The 21393-nt window shown below is 43.7% G+C and overlaps 1 protein-coding gene across 5 annotated transcripts in view; it reads left to right on the plus strand.

Moving 5' to 3' along the window:
* The window catches only part of Rnf144b (ring finger protein 144B), a 69104-nt gene extending 64519 nt beyond the window's left edge, over positions 1-4585 (plus strand). For all 5 annotated transcript variants that reach the window (XM_075969669.1, XM_075969670.1, XM_075969668.1 and 2 more), the window contains one exon: positions 1098-4585. In XM_075969669.1, coding sequence (XP_075825784.1) covers positions 1098-1238 — 141 coding nt within the window. In that variant the 3' untranslated portion in view covers positions 1239-4585. The remainder of the gene's footprint in view (positions 1-1097) is intronic.
* Positions 4586-21393: the final 16808 nt, after the last annotated feature.

Genomic DNA, 21393 nt, shown 5'->3' on the forward strand with positions numbered 1-21393 from the left:
TACACACACTTAGAGCACATCAGCCATCAGAAGAGAGTTCTCCAATCCTGTGGGCCCCTGCCAGGCCTCAGATCCCGCTGTACATGCCATTGTGTGTTTATGTGGCACTTCAAAGGGAACTGGGCTTTGTTTTTTAATAGTGTTTTGTATTTATCAAAGGCTATGGTCTCTTTGAGGAAACCAATGCTTATATCCTAACGATCATTATTAATGTGTGGGGAAGCCCCGATAGAGAACAAACCAACACCCACAGTACAGGGTTTGGAGTAAACGGCTAAGTCGAGTTAGCCTTGTTTGTTCTCAATCTCAGTTAAGTCCTTTGTAGCTTTGTAGTTTGTGTCCAGTTTAGAACGTCGCCGAACATGTCCTAGTCATTCACCTAACAGGTGATCGTAGACTGCTTCTTCCTAGTTCTGGATGCTGGAAATCTGAGGTTCAGGTATCAACACGGGCAGGTTCTGCTGAGGGTCCTTGTATTAGATTTTTGTCTCAGGACTTAAAGGACCAAGAGTTCAGTTTGGCTCACGGTTTGAGGGGACACAGTCCATCATGGTGGGGAGGACACGGCAGAGTTCATGGCAGTAAGAAGTTTGAGGCTGGGACTCCATCTCTCCGCATGATGTGCGCAGGAATCAGGTTGAGGAGGGCACTAGCACTCGTCAGGCTCTCTTCTTTTTTCCTTTTTGTTATTCAGTCCAGTGCCCAGCCCATGGGATGACGTCATACATCTTCCCTCCTCAGTTAATCTTGTCCATAAGTGTGTCTCTTAGATGATTCTAAGTCTAGACATGTTGGCAATGAGGAGATACATCCACAGCATGCCCTCTGGCTCATAGATGATAGTTTCCTTGCTGGGTTCTCCCATGGGAGAAAGCTGAGAATGAAGGTGAGCTCTTGAGCTCCCTAGTACCACCCAGGCTCTGTCTCAGCTAGGGGCTCCCCTCTCTGAATGCCGTCACACCGAGTATTAGGGTTCCAATACGGGCATTTGGAAGGGGGATACAAGCATTCACACCATAAAGGCCATTACACTTGGGGGCAGGTACACATTTAAGATGATGTAACTGCTGAAATAGGGTTTTCTCTTCCATTTCCAGGTAGTGGGCATCCTTGTGGGCTTAGGCGTCATTGCCTTGGTGACCTCACCCCTGCTACTCCTGGCCTCTCCATGCATTATCTGCTGTGTCTGCAAGTCCTGTCGAGGCAAGAAGAAAAAGCACGATCCATCCACAACCTAAAGCTACCTGCACAGACATCAGGGTTATGTGAGACAGTGCAGCGATAAAGCCCACTTAGCGACCTTGCCTCCTTCTCCTTGCCAAACTTTGGAAGTGCCTCTGTGTCCAGACTCTGAACTTGCCTGCTAACATTTGGTATTGGAAAAGGCCAAGTCCCGGGTGCAAGTGTTCCTGTGTAGTGAGAAGCAGCCCTGCAGTCCAGACTGTGTCTGTGGAGCAGGCTGGGAGCATGCTGTTGCCTGGGAGACTCGAACACATCACCGTCTTGTCTAAAGCATCCCACCAAGCTGCTCATCCTCCATCCAGACCTAAGGAGCCTGGGTGAATATCCAGTATAGTAATGGCATTGTTGTGTTTGGCGGCATTGCAAGCTGAGCAAAAGTCTGTGTTGATTCCACTGCCGTGAGACACATGGCAGATGCCCAGAGTCAGAGGGGAAGGTTAAGACTGCACGGTGAAGAAGTTCTGAGCAGTAGGGCCGGCCGTTTATCTCAGGAGCCGATGTGCTGCCTGGCATGCCCGTGCCGGCTACTGCGAGCCCTTCTCCAGTGTTCCCACAGTGACTTGGCAGAAACATAATAGCTCTCTCTGTGTGTGATCTCATCTGCAGGCAGGAGAAACTGCTGTTCAGAGGGAGTTGTCCCTTCCCGGGAAAAGGTTGTAACCTGTAAAACAACATGGCCTAATTTAGTGTCTGTTATTCAGATACTCTTCTTCTAAAGGAACCAGTTCGCCACTCACAGTCCACAGCTGTGGTCTATAAAAGTATTTTATATGGGATGTGGGGGGGAAAGTTTCAAAGCTTTTGTCGGAGACAGCAGGGTCCTTTCTTGGGCTCTGTGGTCATATTCCCACCAGATTAGGAGTTGGACCAGAAAGTGCCCATCAGCAGGACACTCTACACCCCATCCATTCGCCCACATAGAATCCACGTGACTCCCCCTAGGCGTGCATGGGGGTATCCAACAGATGACACAAAGCAAGATTAGCTCAAAGACCTTGTTCCTTCTGTGACTAATGGATTTAGCTGTCAGAATAAAGGTAATATTTCTTTTGCTTAGTACACATGTGAATTTTTGTTGTTAGGTTCATAACTTACCCGGGAAGGTAGATTCAGAAACAAATCTTTGAAAACAACGCCTCGTGCAACCTTGTGCTGTCTGTTAAGTGATGATCAGGTCATTCCCATACCCTCAGACCCAGTGAGAGCAGCTCTTTGCCGGGCCTAATTTAGCATCGTTCTCCTGGGAGCTGTTCAGACAGTCCGAGTACTTTCCGTGTCCTCGAGAAACTGATAAAATGACCACACGAAACCAAATGGAAGTAGTTCACATGTCGTTTGGGTTTGTGTCACCTCACCGCGACTCACGCTGCCCGTTATACCATTCGTCAGCAAACAGGTTTTTAAAAGACAAACATAAACTCTCCAGCGGCAGGATTTTACAGCTGCCCTGAGCAATGCAGCCCGGTGCTTCCTAAGAACGGTGTGTGTTCTGTGTTGACGGAGACTTCGGAGAGCAAGGAGACTAGTCAGGGCCTAGGCTGTTTTCCACACCAACTTGGTGACTAGATTGTTAAATTGCTGCTATCCTGGATCTGTTATCAAAGACTGATGCCTTGCCTCTGCCGTGGAATGTATCCTAAGGGGGATGTGTATGTTCAGGGATCTTTAGTTCATGCACATATATTAATATCTGATGTATGTACAGTACGTTCATTGGCTGTGTACTTTTTTATTCTCCCGTTTGTATAAAACATAGATCTCTAGAAAACTTAGGAGTGGCAACAAGCCCAAATCATTTGGATCATTTATTAGAAATTTCTCTGTATAAACCTGTTTGGTTCTCCATTGAATGTCTAAGCACTTCAGAAAGCAGAAAAACCTCTCTTCTGAAAGGGTATTTCATATTAGTGCAAATATAAATGCACATCTATCTGAGTGGTTAACTTGCACAGACAGAGACAGCTGCCTCCCTTGAGGTGAGGGGCTTTTGTTACAGCTCAGGGGATTATAGGAACTCAGCTGAAATTGTATTTTTGTAGCAAGAATATCAGCAGTGACAACACTAGCCACCATTAGCTAATTCTCTGAGCTTGCTTGGTTCTAACTGGGGCAGATTTCACGTAACCTGAAATGCTGTTATCTCAGAAATAAGAGCTGGCGGGTTTGGAGTAGCGGGGGAAAAGAATGTCTGTGCTAATTCCCTGGCAAAATTGAAGGAAACTGCCTTCCAGAATGTTTTATGAAAGCCTTAGTTTTGACTTTATTTTGGTTTCATTTTTTCGGCTGGGAGGGGAATTGTTTGTCAAACTGGATTTTTTTTTTCTTCCGTGTTGTGAAGTGCCTGAATAATGGTGTCTTCTTCCTTATGGGGCGAGACGTGTGAGAAAGAGTGTGTCCGAATCCACTCGAGAATTTGGTAACTAGACCTCCGAGTGTATATATCTCTAGCATATCCCAGGGCACAACGCCAGCCTAACTCAACTTTGTTTACAGAGACACGAGGTGGCAACTGTCACGGGGGCAGCTGGTGTTTTCACTTTGAGTTGTTGGCCGCTGGGGAGTTTACTTCCTCTGCCCCTCAGCTTCCTCCTTCTGATTTAGAAGATTCTTAAAAGAAGTGTTTGACTGTCCAAAAATTGTCTAGTTCATTTGAAACAGATTTATAAGCCCACCAGGTCTGCACCTTCCAGAAATCTCACTGGATACAACCGTCCATGATCCAGACCTTGCCACTTCTGGGGTTTCCCTCGTTAGAATCTGTTAGAGAAGACAGGAGCCTGGGAGCAAGTGTTAGACTCTTAGCCATGCTATTTGTTCGTGCCATGGGGATTTGCTCTGGATTTGAAATCTGTACTTTGAAAGTGGCCTTTGGAAAGCAAATAATTCTGTGTGAGTTTTCTCGTAGTCAGCATCACCGAACAATTCTCTTTGTTCAAGTGGAAACTCCTCATTGATTTTTGGATGTGCAAAACTCTTTCTCGGAAGCCCAGTACCCTCTTCAGAATTAGTCAGTAACCAAGTGTGTGCTGCTTTCTCCTTCTGTGCCCCGCGCTCCTAAAGAACATGTCTCCCTGTCCACGGATAGACGCCTTTATGTATGTGAAACGTGTACACACGTGCGGCTGTGCGGTGCAGTTCGGAAATGCCTGAGAAGAATGACATTGTGTGAAGCTGTCTCAATTGATATCTACAGGCTATCACATCTCATGTTGGTTCATGGGCCAGGAAAGTTTCGTCATGTGCTTACTTAAATTGCCGTTGTATTGTATATTTTTTTTTCAATTCTTTGGGAAGAAAATGAACTGTTTTGGTCTCTTTAGCCTCAATAAACGTGAGTGGGAAACCAACCGTGTGAGCCTTTGCTCTGCCCAACTTTCAGTTTTGGTCTCTAGGAAGTGACTAGATCACTATGGAATCCCAGACTCAGAATTTACAAAAAAAAAACAACCAGAATTTTTGTCTAGGTGATGCTTGGTGTTGTGTTTCTTGAAGAAACAGGGGCAGGGCGACGCCATCACTCCATGCGGACTTCATGTTGCGTGGGCAGGTTCACATCAGCGGCACACAGGGGTTGTCTCCAACCAGCGAAGACATCAGCAAGATCCCATCTTTAGCCATACTAAACAGCCACACCACAAAACCATGGCTTTGTGTCAACGTGGAGTTCAGTCAAAACGAGGGTTAGACTAAATGCCAAGATCAGTTCTGACCTTCCCAAAGCCTCTTAGGAGGATGGCTTTCCTAGCTACGAATTTAAAGAAAGGGATTACATGAGAGTGTTAGCTTATGGTCATGGTCATTTCCATTTGATTAGTATTCAGGGCAGGATTCCCTTAAGGTTGAGTCCGGAAGTTGGTTAACAACTTGGCCTTGTGTCTCTACAGGGTTGAAGACTCACTTTCTTGGACTGATGTTGCCTGTTTGCTAGGTGTTATACTCCCCTTACAGTAATACCCGAACATTTGCAATAAACTGATTATTTAAATTTCATTTTGTAAAGGATTCAGTGTGTGTGGGAAAAAGCAGTAAGACCATGTAAAACATTTGGGGTTATAGTTGTTTAATTTTCTTAATCATCTCCTAAAATGCTAACCTTATTGAATTTCCAAAGCTTGCTATTTTCTAAGTTTCAGTTTGCATTCCCAAGGAAATATTGAAAGAACCATTTTATAAACCACGAGTTTAATCAGTGCCCTCAGCAGCAAACTCGCCGCAGTGTAAACTGTGCTTCTAGTGAGTCTGGAGAAGAATTATGATGAGGGTTTCCTGCAATTCAATCATTTCCACTTGGAAGGTAATGAATTTATTTTAGCTTTAAACCCTAAAGATCACGCCCAACACTAGTCACGCCCAACTCTAGATTAGACTAGATTAGATAGATTAAAAATGTGTTTCTTACAATCTATAACTTTAAAGATTTACAATCTTTTATATTTTTTACATGAATTATTTAAAGAACTTGAGGAATCATCCCACGAGATGATCCATACCCATTTCTTAGAGAAAGCAATGGGCTGGTGTTCTTGTTAACCCAAGGTCGGATATTGAATGACAACCAGAAAAATAATACAGGCCTTCCTGAAAGGATTATAGTACTTTTTCCATGCCTGATTTTTTTTGTGTGTGTATACACATGCACACACACATACATACACACACATATATATATATATATATGCTCACACACTATCAATGGAGGTATGATTTTATATATGTATTTATATACATGTACACACACATATGAAGGTATAGTCAAAGTTTCTGTATGTGACAACATTCTCAGAGTAGGGCCCATGAAATCAAGCCCATCCCCCATCCCATCACTCCTGAGCCTCACCTGGAGAAGATCAGGAGATGGAGGGTGATTCGTTAGAGAAATAACAAGGTCACATGCATCTGACTAGCAAATGACAGAATGCAGCACCCGCCAAGACCACATACACTCTCCTGCAAACACATTCCCATAGTTCCCTTTCCATATTTATATGCCAGACTCAGACAGATGGTTAACGCAGACCCAAATCCTCTCCTGGAAGCATTACCAATTTGTGTTTCAATGAGTATGCGTGGCTGGTTATCAGACAAACCAGCTAACAGTTTCAGATACTAGAAACGTTCTAATGAACCCACAGAACGGTTTTCTGATGTGTGTGAAATTGTACTTGGTATTCCATTTTCTGCCCTGGTGCCTTTCGATTTTAACAGTGCTGTACTGGTTCTTATTCTTTGCTTTTATTCCCCAGGCTATTACCAGTTTTACTGCAATAGGATCTTGCAATAAATTGTTTACCAATTTACCTTGTTTATCAATTCTTAACATCTACCCAACAAGTCATTAGCATACACAGTCATGAATTGGAAGGAGCAAGAACTATTCTTCATCCCTTCTGAGTACAGCAACTTGTCACTCCTGAGCCAGCGCGACATCACTGTGGGCAATCTCTTTTCACATCCATCCTGAATGGAAATTGGACTTACTTAAATTCAACACGTCCTACTATAAAGAAATTTCTTACCCTAAAAGCTATGAATTAAAAGGGCATTTTATAGAACCTGCTACCAAACGCCATAAGAATGCCTTCACGTAAGCGCACTCTCTCTCTCTCCGTGCCTGGTAACCAGCTGATAGCTTGGGCATAATGGTGGCTGTCTTGGCACGGATGGCACACAGATGACTGTTGTCAAACAAACATGCCAGATACTCTCCAGTGGCCACCCTCTGCTTGCCTGGTGATCTCTCTCGCTAAGCACTGGAAGGCAGCTTTGGGATGAGCTTGTTGTATTGCTGATTATTCTCTCAGTGGTCATGGCCACAGGCCTGTCATGGTGAAATTCTTCAGCCCCCTCGCTTGTTCAACTTTCCTATTATTGATCTTAGGGGCAGTCTGATTAGTTCCAGCTATTTCCTTTTACCCAAAGAAACAAGGACAATACTTTCCCAAGAGCCACGAAACCGCTCTGTGCCCCTTTTTGTTTGTTTGTTTGTTTAATAATTAAAAAATTAAAGTCATACCAGGCCCTTGATGAAGAAACTAAGTCCATCTTCCTTCTCTGTATTGGCCTGGCATGATTCAAGGGTACATGCTTCCTTTGGTGATGGGAGTGAATGGTGGCTGACATTAATACTACCACACACATTTGAATAAACATTAGGTTTCCTTGAGGTGAGTTATAAAACCCATCATTGATTAGCATGGACTTAAGTCAATTTGTTTAAGAGCAAACAAAATTTTAAAGTTCACCCAGAGCCCTAGCTAGCTTCAGATTGGTTCGTTCTGAGTGCCAGCTTGGCGCTAGGACTTTGGCATACCAGGGACGTGTGAACGAGTACTGGGAAAGGGCTGGACAATATGATGTCATAGTATATTTGTCTTCCCTGCCCTCTGCCAACGCAAGAGATGTCGGATTGGGACTGATAAATCTACTTGAAACGAGAAGGTTTCAGTTTTAGCCTGGCTCCACTCTGGACTGCTGGTGTGGTCTGGGGACAACTATTCATTGTACATGTCATTTGGTCAGGTTGGGAAGACTGGGTGGAATCCTCAGTGTCAAGGTGCTTCTAAGTGGTGTTTGTCAGGGAGGCAAAAGGAGTGAGAAGCCACAATGGCCTGTGCACATGTCACTGTATGGTGGAGGGTGTGTGCTGAGCTGGTGTTGTGTAACAGTTCCCTCTGAGATTGAAACATTCCATCCTGCAAGGGGAACTCCTTTAGCAGAAGTCATATATCCCAATGTCATAACCTCACATGCTTGAGGCCACCTCAATTAAATGTTTTCTTTTATAAGAGATGCCCTGGTAGTGATGTCTCTTCACAGCAATAGAGCAGTAACTAAGACACATCCCCAGCCCTACACGGTGCCTTCAAAACATTTTCTTTTACTCTTTATATTATTTATTATTTTAGAAAGTAGTTATTAACTTGCCCAACTTTACAGAATGGAGATGGGACTTTAGGGGAAGTGGCATAGCACAAGGGTATCTAGCAAGTAAGTGGAAAAGCCAAAACCTCAGTTCACATTCCACAGAAAAGATGTTTTTTGTTTTGTTTTGTTTTTGTTTGAGACAGGGTTTCTCTGTGTAGTCTCTACTGTTTTGGAACTCATAAAGATCTGCCTGACTCCCGAGGGCTGTGTACCACCAACCCACATTATTTAAAGCTTTAAGATTTATTTTAATTTTTACTCCTTACATTGTTTGAAAGCATAATAAGCTGTCCTTGCTGAGGATGGCTCTCGTTTTGGGGAGCTTAAATCTCCATTTAAGCTTCTAAATATCAGAGTAATTTTGAGACTGCTCACACTAAACTTCATGGCCAGCGTTTACAGTTGATGCCACAAACATCCAATAGCAAAGGGTGCCAAAGACCTGGAAGAAAAGCTTCAGAGTTAATTTCTGCAATCTGTGATGATGGAAACAGAAAGAGCTGTCAATTGCATCAATAAAGATGAAGGAGGAGATAGTTGCGCTTTCCACCCATTTCTCGTTTGGGATCCACAGGAGTAATTCTTAGACATTGCTATGCAAATGTTCACCACTGGTACAAGAGTTTAAACTCGGGGGCTGGAGAGATGGCTCAGTGGTTAAGAGCACTGACTGCTCTTCCAGAGGGCATGGGCTCAGTTCCCAGCCCCCACACGGCATCTCACGACTGTCTGTAACTTCACTTCCAGGGCCTCTGACACCTTCACACCAATGCACATAAAATAAAGTTGTTTTTTTTAATAATTCAAACTCATCTCTAGAAGGAACAGATGACCTGGAAGTGTTCAAAATAACTTTTGAGAGCTAGACATGTATTTGATAAGTCCCGTTTAATTTTAAAATTGTACTGGTTTGTTTGCTTAGATCTCCTTCTCCCTCTCTTCTTTCCCTTGCTGCTGTAGTTTCTCACTATTGTATGGATGCTTGTATGGTGTGTGTGTGTGTGTGTGTGTGTGTGTGTGTGTGGTCACCTGCACCATAACCTGCGTGTGGAGGTGAGGGGACAGCTGTGCAGATCCATTCTCTTTCCCAAAGTGATATGGGTTCTAGGACTCGAACTCAGTTCCTTAGGCTTATGCAGCAAACAGCCTCTGAGCTAGCAGTTCTTGATGTGTGGATTGTGACTCCTCTGGGGTCGAATGACCCTTTCTCAGGGGTTGAACATCCTGCATATCAGATATTTATATTATAGCTCATAATAGTATCAAAATTATAGTTATGAAGTAGCAATGAACTAATTTATGGTTAGGGGGTCACTGCAACAAGAGGAACTGTATTAAAGGGTCGCAGAATCGGAAGGTTGAGAACCACTGCATCTGAGCCATCTTGCTAGCCTCTGTGATTTCTTCGAGGTCATTTGAAACAAGAGTTTTACCATGCAGCCCCACCTGGCCTAGGACTCACTTTGAAAACCAGGTTATCCTCCAATGTGTGTAAGCATCACATCCTCCTGCCTCTGCCTCACAAGTGATGGGATTACAAATGTGTATCACTAAACCTGGCTTGAATTTTATCATTTTAAAAATTCACTTGTAAATGCAAATCTACTCCACATTATTTTGACTTTATTTTTAAGGTAATGTCTAGAGTTCCTAAAGTAAAATTAACTTCTTAAAGATGCATTGTCATCTTTATCTTTTATTTCCAGCATTCCCAGTGTACCCCTGGGGTGTATAGGCACCTCTAGAGAAGCTAAGCTCACTGAAGGCAAGTCTATTAGGTCGCCACTCAAGTTACTCAGCCTGAGTTGAGTGCACTCTCTCTAGAAAAAGAAACAAGTTACTTAGTACTCTCAAGTGACTTAGGTTGGTAGAGCAGAAACAATACACTGATCTAAAGAGAGCTGGAATAACCAGGCAGGCTCACATCATGTGAATGCAAAGGTAGGTGCCGTGGACGAGGATGGAGACCTAGCTGAAGTGTTCCCATTACAGCTGGGCAGATGTGCTGCTGGATCAACCTGAAAGATCATTAGCACTGTACACAACAGCCGTACTACAGAGAGTGGCCATGAGGAAACATGGTGGCTCGGGATGAGGTGCCATTGAGCGCAGAGACACTGAAACAAAACAATTATAGGGCAGAGGAGAATGAGAAGAGAGAGACGTTTGGATGTCGGAGCATTGATGATTTATATCGGCTGAGGGTTTAAGGTTGAAGGGGGATAGTGTGAAAGCCACATTTTAGCAGGTTATTCCTACAACAATGTGTCAGAATCGCCAAAAGTGTGCGCCTACATTGTAAGGAAGGAAGCTGGGCATAGCATAGGTTAGGGTATTGGGGAGTATTGTTTTAAGGTGTGTTGCTTTTGTTTAATGCTGCATTTGTTTAACTCTGTGAAGCTGTGATTCTTTGCCTGCCTAAAACACCTTGTGGTCTAATAAAGCTCTGCATGGCCAATAGTGAGGCAGGAGCAAGGATAGGCAGGGTTAGCAGGCAGAATCTGGGAGAAGAAGTAGCCAGAGAAGAAGGAGGACATCAGGTGCCAGCTACCCAGTCTCACAGCAATCCACCGAGTAAGATTTGCAGAAGAGAATGGGAAAAGCCCAGAGACAAAAGGTAGGTGGGATGATTTAGAGTTAAGGAAAAGCTGGCAAGAGCCAAGCCAAGCCAAGATCGGGCATTTATAAGTAAGAGTAAGCTTCTGTGTGATTTATTTGGGAACTGGGTAGCGGGCTCCCCAAAAGAGCATATACATCCAACATAAGGGTACTACTGCATTTCCCAGGCAACTGTCAATGAAGACTTGGCCCAGAGTAGTAGATAGACTGGGGAAAACTGTGTAAGACAAAGAAAAAACATTTTAACATTTGGGTGACTATGTCATCAACAGAACCAGTGCTTTAAAACTTTTTCATTAAAACCAGGCAGTGGTGGCACATGGCTTTAATCCCAGCATTCGGGAAGCAGAGGCAGGTGGACCTCTGAGTTCAAGACTAGCCTGGTCTACAGAGTGAGTTCCAGGACAGCCAAACCTACACAGAGAAACCCTGTCTCAGAAAAAAAAAAAAGCTTCTCATTGTATTTTTCTCTTCTCTTCTCTTTTCCCTCCCCCTCTCGTGTGTGTGTGTGTGTGTGTGTGTGTGTGTGTGTGTGTGTGTGATAGGAATATGCAGGAGCACACCATGTGTGGGTACACTTGTCTGATTTTGCCTTTCCCCCTTATCTCTAGTGACATATCCCGCTCACTGTCTTGGCTAGACTTGCTGTCCAGTGAATCCCAGAGTCCTGTCTGTCTTCGTCCCCTCCCCTAGTCAGCGCTGGGGTTACAGTTGCGTTCAACCCCAGCTTTTATGTGATGCTGGGATCTGAGCTCTGTTCTCGCTGCTCCCACAGCAAGCCCCTTACCCTCTGAGCTTCCCCAGCCCCATTATACTGCTTTCTGCCTTGGTCCCTTTCCAGTTTCCATTCCTAAAGCTTCCATGCAATTGCTATCCATCTTCTCCAGAGCCAGTTTAGAGCAGGCTTTGTAGTTGAGCCTTGTGGGACTCAACCTGAAACCATCCCCGGAACAAAGCAGAAAATAAATAAAATTACCCATACTGTTCCTGACAGAGGAACAGCCCCGCTACATGCAAGCAAGCCGAGTGGGAGCTGGGTCCCTACTTGGTTTGATATTTTTAGTTCAGTCTTCAGAAAGTAGAGGAGAGACTCTCCTATTTATGAATTAATTTGTCTTAAGAAATGGTTTCCACCCATCCACCTTCTCTTGGGGGAAGAAAGCCCTGCGTGCTGAGATACAGAACCAGCGTAACAAACGCCGGAAATGGGGCTGTATTCTGGAAAGGCTTTGAGGAAGTTAATTGGCTGTGTTGTTTTCATTTACTTGGAAAGGAATTTCTTTTGAAAATGTGTTTCCCCGCGGCTGCCTGTCTGTCTGCTCGTGAGACAAACGGCTGCTGCATTCTTCCGTCTTCACAGGGAACTAAAGCATGTAATGAAGCCACGTAACCTTAACGATCCAGTTGCCCAGATTAGCCCTTAAGAACCTTCTTCAGCCCCTCTGCCCATGGAGCCCATTTGTGTGCATGACAGCAGCTGTCGGCACCCCGCTTGGCAGTATCAGGAAGGAGCGAGCAGGACACTGCAGTATTGGGTCCACATCGGCTTCGTGTTTATCAATTGTCACTTTAGGAGGTGGGGGCAAGAAAGGAAAAGCTGCTAGGTAGGACCAGGAATTTACAGGACTCTCAGTATGACCCTGCAGGAAGGAAAGCTGCAAGGCCGGCCTTGGGGAGGGGGGAGGGAAGAAAAAATTCAAGGACTGTGCAGGCAATGTTGGGTCCAAATAAAACTCCATGCCCCCCAAACCTGGTCCTTATCACTGTAGAGGAACAAAGGCCATCTGTGGTGCCTAACACATACCCCCTCTCCCCCGTCACAAGTCCCTGTTACAGAGTCCAGGGGGCATCCTCTCAGCTCTTCTCACCCTGCCCTACCCCAGGCTTCTCAGGCTCATGGACTTCCCTCCCCTGGCTTCTCATTCCTTTGTAACCCTACCATGTCGGCTATGCGCTCTCTCTTTTGTCTTTCCCGCTTGGCCCCCTCTCTCTTGCCTGTCTCTCTTGGTCTCTTTTGCCCACACTCTGTTCCCCCACTCCTACCCCACATCCTTCTCACAATCAAGTCCAGTCTACTGGCCAGGCTATGTCTGTCTATTGCGTTCTCTCCCTGCTCTGGAGTCTTCCAGATGCCTCTGGCTGTACTCTCCCTCTGACCTACAGTAAAAACTGTTCCCCTTAACCACACCTGGTAGAGGTCATGCCCTCCCTTTGATACAGGCTGTTCTCCTGAGCTGTTCTGTCGATGTTGTTATCAGCAACTGTTTCTTCATTGTTCTGCCAATAGTCTGGTGAATCTAAGGTGAAGTTTTAAAGAATTGAGTCATGTATTTTGTTCTGGAAAAAAAAAATCTGTGAATTTCAGCCTGTTTTATCTGGTTTCCTGGAAGTCATTTCCTAATAGCCAGATACTTGTCTACCTCTGTATTTCAATGCTTGCCTTTTCAAACAATGAGCTCTTAGATTTAAAAACATTTTACTTTATGTATTTTATTTATTATTTTTCAGATAAGGACTGTACATAGCCCCGGTAGTCTCAAAGCTGTGGTTCTGCTTCAGCCTGTGATTAGAAATATACGTTACTCCACTCATTCATTTAATTTTAATCTTTAAACACACACACACACACACACACATCGCTCTGAAGGGGGATTGGGAAGGAGAGGTAGAGGTCATAGGTCAACCTTGCCTTCCTCTTTGTTGGCTTCTCGTTTGATTCTGGGTACAGGAGGCTAACTAGTTGACAAGCATTTGGGGTGTCTCCTCTCTCCTCCTCATATTGTACTCCAAGAGCACTGGGATTACAGACAGGCATGACTGGTCAGGCCTCACATGAGTTCTGGGGAGCCAAATGTAGGTCCTCACTCCTGCGTGGTGACCGGGATAGTTTTATATCAACTCACAACAAGCTAAAATCATCTGAGAGGAGGGAACCTCATTTGAGAAATGCTTCCATAAGATCCGGCTGTAGGCAAGCCTGTAGGGCATTCTCTTAATTTATGATTGATGGGGGAGGTCCAGCCTGTCATGGGCAGGGACACAGAGCTGACAGTCCTGGCTTCTATGAGAAATAAAGGAGGCTGTCGAGGTTGTGAGGACCAAGACAGTAAGTAAGCACTCGTCTATGGACTGCATCAACTCCTGCCTGCAGGTTCCTGCCAGGTTTGAGTTCCTGCCTTGGCTTCCCTCAACGGACTGTGTGATTCGGGGTACATAAGCCAAATAACCCTTTACTCCCCAAGTTGTGACTCCCAGACAGCCTGTTTTTCTCCATTTGGGTTTTGACTTATCCAGGAGGTGGCTCTGTACATCTCAATAACAAGCTTGGGAGATTAGGCTATTTTTATCTATTTGTTTTTATTTATTTATTTATTTTATTGAGAAAAGGAAGAAAAAAAAAAACAAGTTTCCACCTCCTCCCAGCCTCCCATTTCCCTCCCCCTCCTCCCACCCTTCTCCCCCTCCTCCCTCCCTTCTCCCCCTCCTCCCACTCCTCTCCCCCTCCCTCTCCAGTCCAAAGAGCAGTCAGGGTTCCCTACCCTGTGGTAAGTCCTAGGTCCTCCCCGCTCTGTCCATATCTAGGAAGGTGAACATCCAAACTGGCTAGGCTCCCACAAAGCCAGCACATTACGTAGGATCAAAACCCCTTGCCATTGTCCTTGGCGTCTCATCAGCTCTCATTGTTCGCCATGTTCAGAGAGTCCAGTTTTATCCCATGCTTTTTCAGTCACAGTCCAGCTGGCCTTGGTGAGCTCCCAGTAGATCAGCTCCACTCTCTCAGTGGGTGGGTGCACCCCTCGTGGTCCCGACATCTTTGCTCATGTTCTCACTCCTTCTGCTCCTCATTGGGACCTTGGGAGCTCAGTCCAGTGCTCCAGTGTGGGTCTCTGTCTCTATCTCCATCCATCGCCAGATGCAAGTTCTAGGATGATATGCAATATATTCGTCAGTATTGCTCTAGGGTAGGGTCATTTCAAGTTCCCTATCCTCAGCTGACCAAGGAACTAACTGGGGACCTCGGCTTGGGCTCCTGGGAGCCACTCTATGTTCAAGTCTCTTGCCAACCCTAGGGTGGCTCCCTTAACTAAGAATTGTGCTTCTGTGCTCCCCTATCTAACCTTCCTTTATCCCAATCCTCCTTTTCCCCTAGTTCCCCCCATCCTCCCCTTCTCCCTTTTCTCTCCCCTTACCCCCATCCCACCCCACCCCCAAGATCCCAATTTTCTCCCCGGCAATTTTGTCTACTTCCCATAGCCAAGAGGATAACTATATGTTTTTCCTTTGGTTCACCTTCTTACTTAGCTTCTTTAGGATCACCAATTGTAGACTCCGTGACCCTTATTTATGGGTAGAAACCAATTATGAGTGAGTACATCCCATGTTCATCTTTTTGGGTCTGGGTTACCTCACTCAGAATAGTGTTTTCTATTTCCATCCATTTGTATGCAAAATTCAAGAAGTCCTTGTTTTTTACCGCAGCGTAGTACTCTAATGTGTAGATATTCCACACTTTCTTCATCCATTCTTCCATTGAGGGGCATCTAGGTTGTTTCCAGGTTCTGGCTATTACAAATAATACTGCTATGAACATGGTTGAAAAAATGCTCTTGTCATATGATAGGGCATCTCTTGGGTATATTCCCAGGAGTGGTATTGCTGGGTCCAGGGGTAGGTTGATCCCGAATTTCCTGAGAAACCGAAACACTGATTTCCAAAGTGGTTGCACAAGATTGCATTCCCACCAGCAATGGATGAGGGTACCCCTTCCTCCACAGCCTCTCCAGCAAAGGCTATCATTGGAGTTTTTTATTTTAGCCATTCTGACAGGTGTAAGATGATATCTCAAAGTTGTTTTGATTTGCATTTCCCTGATCGCTAAGGAGGTTGAGCATGCATGACCTTAAGTGTCTTTTGGCCATTTGAACTTCCTCTGCTGAGAATTCTCTGTTCAGTTCAGTGCCCCATTTTTTAATTGGGTTAATTAGTATTTTAAAGTCTAGTTTCCTGAGTTCTCTATATATTTTGGAGATCAGACCTTTGTCTGTTTCGGGGTTGGTGAAGATCTTCTCCCAGTCAGTAGGTTGCCTTTTTGTCTTGGTGAAAGTGTCCTTTGCTTTACAGAAGCTTCTCAGTTTTAGTAGGTCCCATTTATTCAATGTTGCCCTTAATGTCTGTGCTGTTAGGGTTACACATAGGAAGCGATCTCCTGTGCCCATCTGTTGTAGGGTACTTCCCACTTTCTCTTCTATTAGGTTCAATGTGTTCTGACTGATAGTGAGGTCTTTAATCCATTTGGACTTGAGTTTTGTGCATGGTGATAGATATGGGTCTATTTTCATTCTTCTACAGGTTGACATCCAGTTCTGCCAGCACCATTTGTTGAAGATGCTTTCTTTCTTCCATTGTATACTTTTGGCTCCTTTATCAAAAATGAGGTGTTCATAGGTTTGTGGGTTAAAATTCGGGTCTTCTATACAATTCCATTGGTCGACTTCTCTGTTTTTATGCCAGTACCACACTGTTTTCATCACTGTAGCTCTGTAATAGAGTTTGAAGTCAGGGATGGTAATGCCTCCAGACAATCCTTTATTGTATAGGATTGTTTTGGTTTTCCTGGGTTTTTTGTTTTTCCATATAAAGTTGATTATTGTCCTCTCAAGATCTGTGAAGAATTTTGATGGGACCTTGATGGGGATTGCATTGAATCTATAAATTGCCTTTGGTAGAATTGCCATTTTTACTATGTTGATCCTCCCAATCCAAGAGCAAGGGAGGTCCTTCCATTTTCTGGTATACTCCTCAATTTCTTTCTTCAATGCCTTAAAGTTCTTGTCAAATAGATCTATCACTTCCTTGGTTAGAGTTACCCCAAGATATTTTATGCTGTTTGTGGCTATCGTGAAAGGTAAAGCTTCTCTGATTTCCCTCTCTGCTTCCATATCCTTTGTGCTTATGTATACTATTATATCATCTGCAAATAACAAAAGTTTCACTTCTTCCTTTCCAATTCGAATCCCCTTGATCCCCTTATGTTGTCTTATTGCTATTGCTAGAACTTCAAGCACTATATTGAAGAGGTATGGCGAGAGTGGACATCCTTGTCGTGTTCCTGAGTTTAATGGGATGGCTTTGAGTTTCTCTCCATTTAATTTGATGTTAGCTGTCGGCTTGCTGTATATAGCTTTTATTATATTTAGGTATGACCCTTGTATCCCTAATCTCTCCAATACTTTTATCATAAAGGGATGTTGAATTTTGTCAAATGCTTTTTCAGCATCTAATGAAATGATCATATGGTTTTTTTCTTTCAGTTTATTTATATGATGGATTACATTGATAGATTTTCGTATGTTGAACCAGCCCTGCATCCCTGGGATGAAGCCTACTTGATCATAATGGATAATTTTTCTGATGTGTTCTTGGATTCGGTTTGCCAGTATTTTGTTGAGGATTTTTACATCGATGTTCATGAGTGAGATTGGTCTATAATTCTCTTTCTTGGTTGAGTCTTTGTGCGGTTTTGGTATCAGAGTAACTGTAGCTTCATAAAAGGAATTTGGCAGTGCCTCTTCTGTTTCTATATTGTGAAATACATTAAGGAGTATAGGTATTAGGTCTTCTTGGAAGTTCTGGTAGAATTCTGCATTGAAACCATCTGGTCCTGGGCTTTTTTTGGTAGGGAGGTTTTTGATAACCTCTTCTAATTCTTCGCAACTAACAGGTCTATTTAGATTGTTCACCTGGTCCTGATTTAACTTTGGTAAATGATATTTATCTAAGAAAGTGTCCATTTCCTTTACATTTTCCAGTTTTGTGGCATACAGGCTTTTGTAGTAAGATCTAATGATTCTCTGAATTTCCTCTGTGTCTGTGGTTATGTCCCCCTTTTCATTTCTGATCTTATTAATTTGCAAATTCGCTCTCTGCCGTTTGATTAGTTTGGATAGGGGTTTGTCAATCTTGTTGATTTTCTCCAGGAACCAGCTTTTTGTTTCATTGATCCTTTGTATTGTTTTCTGTGTTTCTATTTTGTTGATTTCAGCCCTCAGTTTGATTATTTCCAGTCTTCTACTCCTCCTAGGCGAGTCTGCTTCTTTTTTTTTCTAGAGCTTTCAGGTGGGCTGTTAAGTCTCCAATGTGAGCTTTCTCTGTTTTCTTTAAGTGGGCACTTAAAGAAACTTTCCTCTTAGGACTGCTTTCATGGTGTCCCATAAGTTTGAGTATGTTGTTTCTTTATTTTCATTGAATTCCAGGAAAACTTTAATTTCTTTCTTTATTTCTTCCTTAATCCAGGTATGGTTCAGTAGTTGACTGTTCAGTTTCCATGAATTTGTAGGCTTTCTGGGGGTAGCATTGTTGTTGAATTCTAACTTTAATCCATGGTGATCTGATAAGACACAGGTGGTTACTAATATTTTTTTGTAACTGTGGATGTTTGCTTTGTTACCGACTATGTGGTCGATTTTTGAGAAAGTTCCATGAGCTGCAGAGAAGAAGGTATATTCTTTCCTATTTGGGTGGAATGTTCTATAGATGTCTGTTAAGTCCATTTGATTCATTACCTCCATTAATTTTCTTATTTCTCTGTTAGGTTTCTGTCTGATTGACCTGTCTATTGGTGAGAGAGGAGTGTTGAAGTCTCCTACTATTAGTGTGTGCGGTTTGATGGCTGCCTTGAGTTTTAACAGTGTTTCTTTTATGTACGTGGGTGCTTTTATATTAGGGGCATAGATGTTCAGGATTGAGACTTCATCCTGATGAACTGTTCCTGTTATGAGTATAAAATGCCCCTCTCCATCTCTTCTGATTGATTTAAGTTTGAAGTCAACTTTGTTAGAGATTAGTATGGCCACACCTGCTTGTTTCTTAGGTCCGTTTGCTTGATAAGCCTTTTCCCAGCCCTTTACTCTGAGTAGGTGCCTGTCTTTGTGGTTGAGGTGTGTTTCTTGTAAACAGCAGAATATTGGATCCTGTTTTTTTATCCAATCTCTTAGCCTGTGCCTTTTTATAGGTGAGTTGAGTCCATTGACATTAAGTGATATTAATGACCAGTGGTTGTTAACTCCGGTCACTTTTTTAGTCGTAGAGTTTGTGTGTTTCCCTTCTTTGATTTGTGTTGGTGAAGGGTCTCTAGATGTCTGAGTTATTGTGGTCATTGTTGGACTCCTTGGTTAGTGATTTTCCTTCTATTACTTTCTGTAAAGCTGGATTTGTGGCTGTGTATTGTTTAAATTTGTTTTTATCCTGGAAAATTTTATTTTCTCCATTTATAGTGAACGAAAGCTTGGCTGGGTATAGTAATCTGGGCTTGCATCCATGGTCTCTCAGTTTCTGCAGTACATCTATCCAGGACCTTCTGGCTTTCATGGTTTCCATGGAGAAGTCAGGTGTAAGTCTGATAGGTTTACCTTTATAAGTAATTTGGCCTTTTTCCTTTTCAGCTCTTAATATTCTTTCCTTATTCTGTATGCTTTGTGTTTTGATAATTATATGGCGAGGGGATGTTTTTTTTTTGATCCAGCCTATTCCGTGTTCTGTATGCTTCTTGAACCTTCATAGGTATATCTTTCTTTAGGTTGGGAAAGTTTTCTTCTATAATTTTATTAAATATATTTTCTGGACCATTGAGCTGCACTTCTTCTCCTTCTTCTACTCCTATTATTTTTAGGTTTGGTCTTTTTATTGTGTCCCATATTTCCTGAATGTTTTGTGATGAGAGTTTGTTGGACTTGCTGTTTTCTTTGATCAGTGTGTTTATTTTCTCTATGGTATCTTCAGAATCTGAGATTCTTTCTTCTAACTCTTGTATTCTGTTGGTTATGCTTGTTTCTGTAGACTCTGTTTGTTTACTTAAATTTTCCATGTCCAGCCGGCCCTCTGTTTGTGTTTTCTTCTTTGCCTCCATTTCAGTTTTCAAGTCTTGAACTGTTTCCATTATCTGTTTGATTGTTTTTCCTTGGTTTTCTGGGGTATCATTCACTGATTTATTCAATTCTTCAAACTTTCTGTTATATTTCTCATCCATTTCTATAAGGGCGTTTTTTACATGCTGTTTAAGGGTGTCAATCACTTTCATGAAGTCAGTCTTTTCTACTTCTTTCTGATTAAGGTGTTCATGTCCTCCCGTTGTGAGGTTGCTGGATTCTGGTGGCTTCATGTTGCTTTTTAGCTTGCTGGGCGAATTCTTGCCTTGGCATCTGCCCATCTCTTCTTCCAAATGCTCCCTTAATGATCTTCTTTTACTCCTTGCCTACCCAACGCTGGCTCTCCCCACTGTTGGCTCTCCCCAACGCTGGCTCTCCTGGCGCTGAGAGATCAGGCCTCCGTGCTGATGGGGCAGCTTGCAAACAACTCGCCTACCCTGCTTGGTGCAGGCAGGCCATAGAAGCAAAGGAACTCCCACCAGCTTGGGTGCCCCGAGGATTCGGACCCAGTGCCCAGACAGGCTGGGCTGGGTGATGTTATGGGCCGAAAGAGGGCGGTGGGGCCAAAGTGGGGAGGGTTCTGGATGGAAGCTGGGTGGGCTAGGAAGAAAGAGGTGGTATGCCAGGAGTAGAGGCCCTGCAGAGAGCCCAAGAAGGATAGGGGGCCAAGGAACCTCTGAGCTCCCTGTCCCAGGCTGGCGCTGCGGGGCCAGAAACTCCCCCCAACGCTGGGTCTCCTGGCGCCGAGAGCTATTTATTTGTTTTTTTAAAGACGGGGTCTCATAGGGCCCAGGCTGGCCTCAGATTCTCTACTCAGCCAAGGATGACCTTGAATTCTGATCCTCCTGCCTCTACTTCCTGAGCACTGAGTTTACAGACTTGTACCATCACACCTGGCTTATGACATCTGGGAGCCGGAACCCAGAGTTTGTGAATGGTAGACAAGTATTCCACCAACTGAACCACATCCCAGCCTCTTGGCATCTTCAGTAGCTGGTACATTTTTCCGTTTGAAGGAATCTTCTGTTAAGTCCTGGAGATTCTCTATTATTTCTTTGCCTGCATTTCTTTTCCTAAAATTTCACTAAACACCGCTTAAGTCATTTGTTACAAGACAAGGTCTCACCCTGTAACCCACGCTGACGCATGACACACGCTGCCTCTCCTGCTTCTGCTTCCCTAGAGCTTGTGCTTCTGGGCATGGCCACTCCGCCTGGTGTCTCCCGTACTTTTCATCTCTTCCTCAGTTCTCCTCTGCTGTCACCTTTCAGCCTTCTGTGTGACTGTTGTTGTGATCGTGTTCTGAGCCTTGAGAAGCGTTTTGCTGTTTTCTGATTCTCCTTTCTGTGTTCATCTTTATAAGGCTAATGGCCAGACTTTTACTTTTAAAGTGATCTTCATGGTTTGATTTTGTTCTATTCCAGCTTCTCTCAAACATCTGTTCAGGGCAAAGCAGTGGAAGATTGAGGGCTGTGTGCAGTAGACTAAGTCTTGATAACTGATGTGTTTCTGATGGACCCTACATGGATGGATCCTTACGTTGCAACCCTGTGAGCCACAATTAGGGAAGATTTTCTACAGGGTGACAACATTCATGCTCATTGTCCCTGTTTTCCTTAGACATCCTACTGACTTCCATTTAAAGGCCATCGGTTTATTTTTTATTTTAAATTAATTTGTATGT

Source organism: Microtus pennsylvanicus, chromosome 4 (genome assembly GCF_037038515.1).
Source record: "Microtus pennsylvanicus isolate mMicPen1 chromosome 4, mMicPen1.hap1, whole genome shotgun sequence".
Classification (NCBI taxonomy): domain Eukaryota; kingdom Metazoa; phylum Chordata; class Mammalia; order Rodentia; family Cricetidae; genus Microtus; species Microtus pennsylvanicus.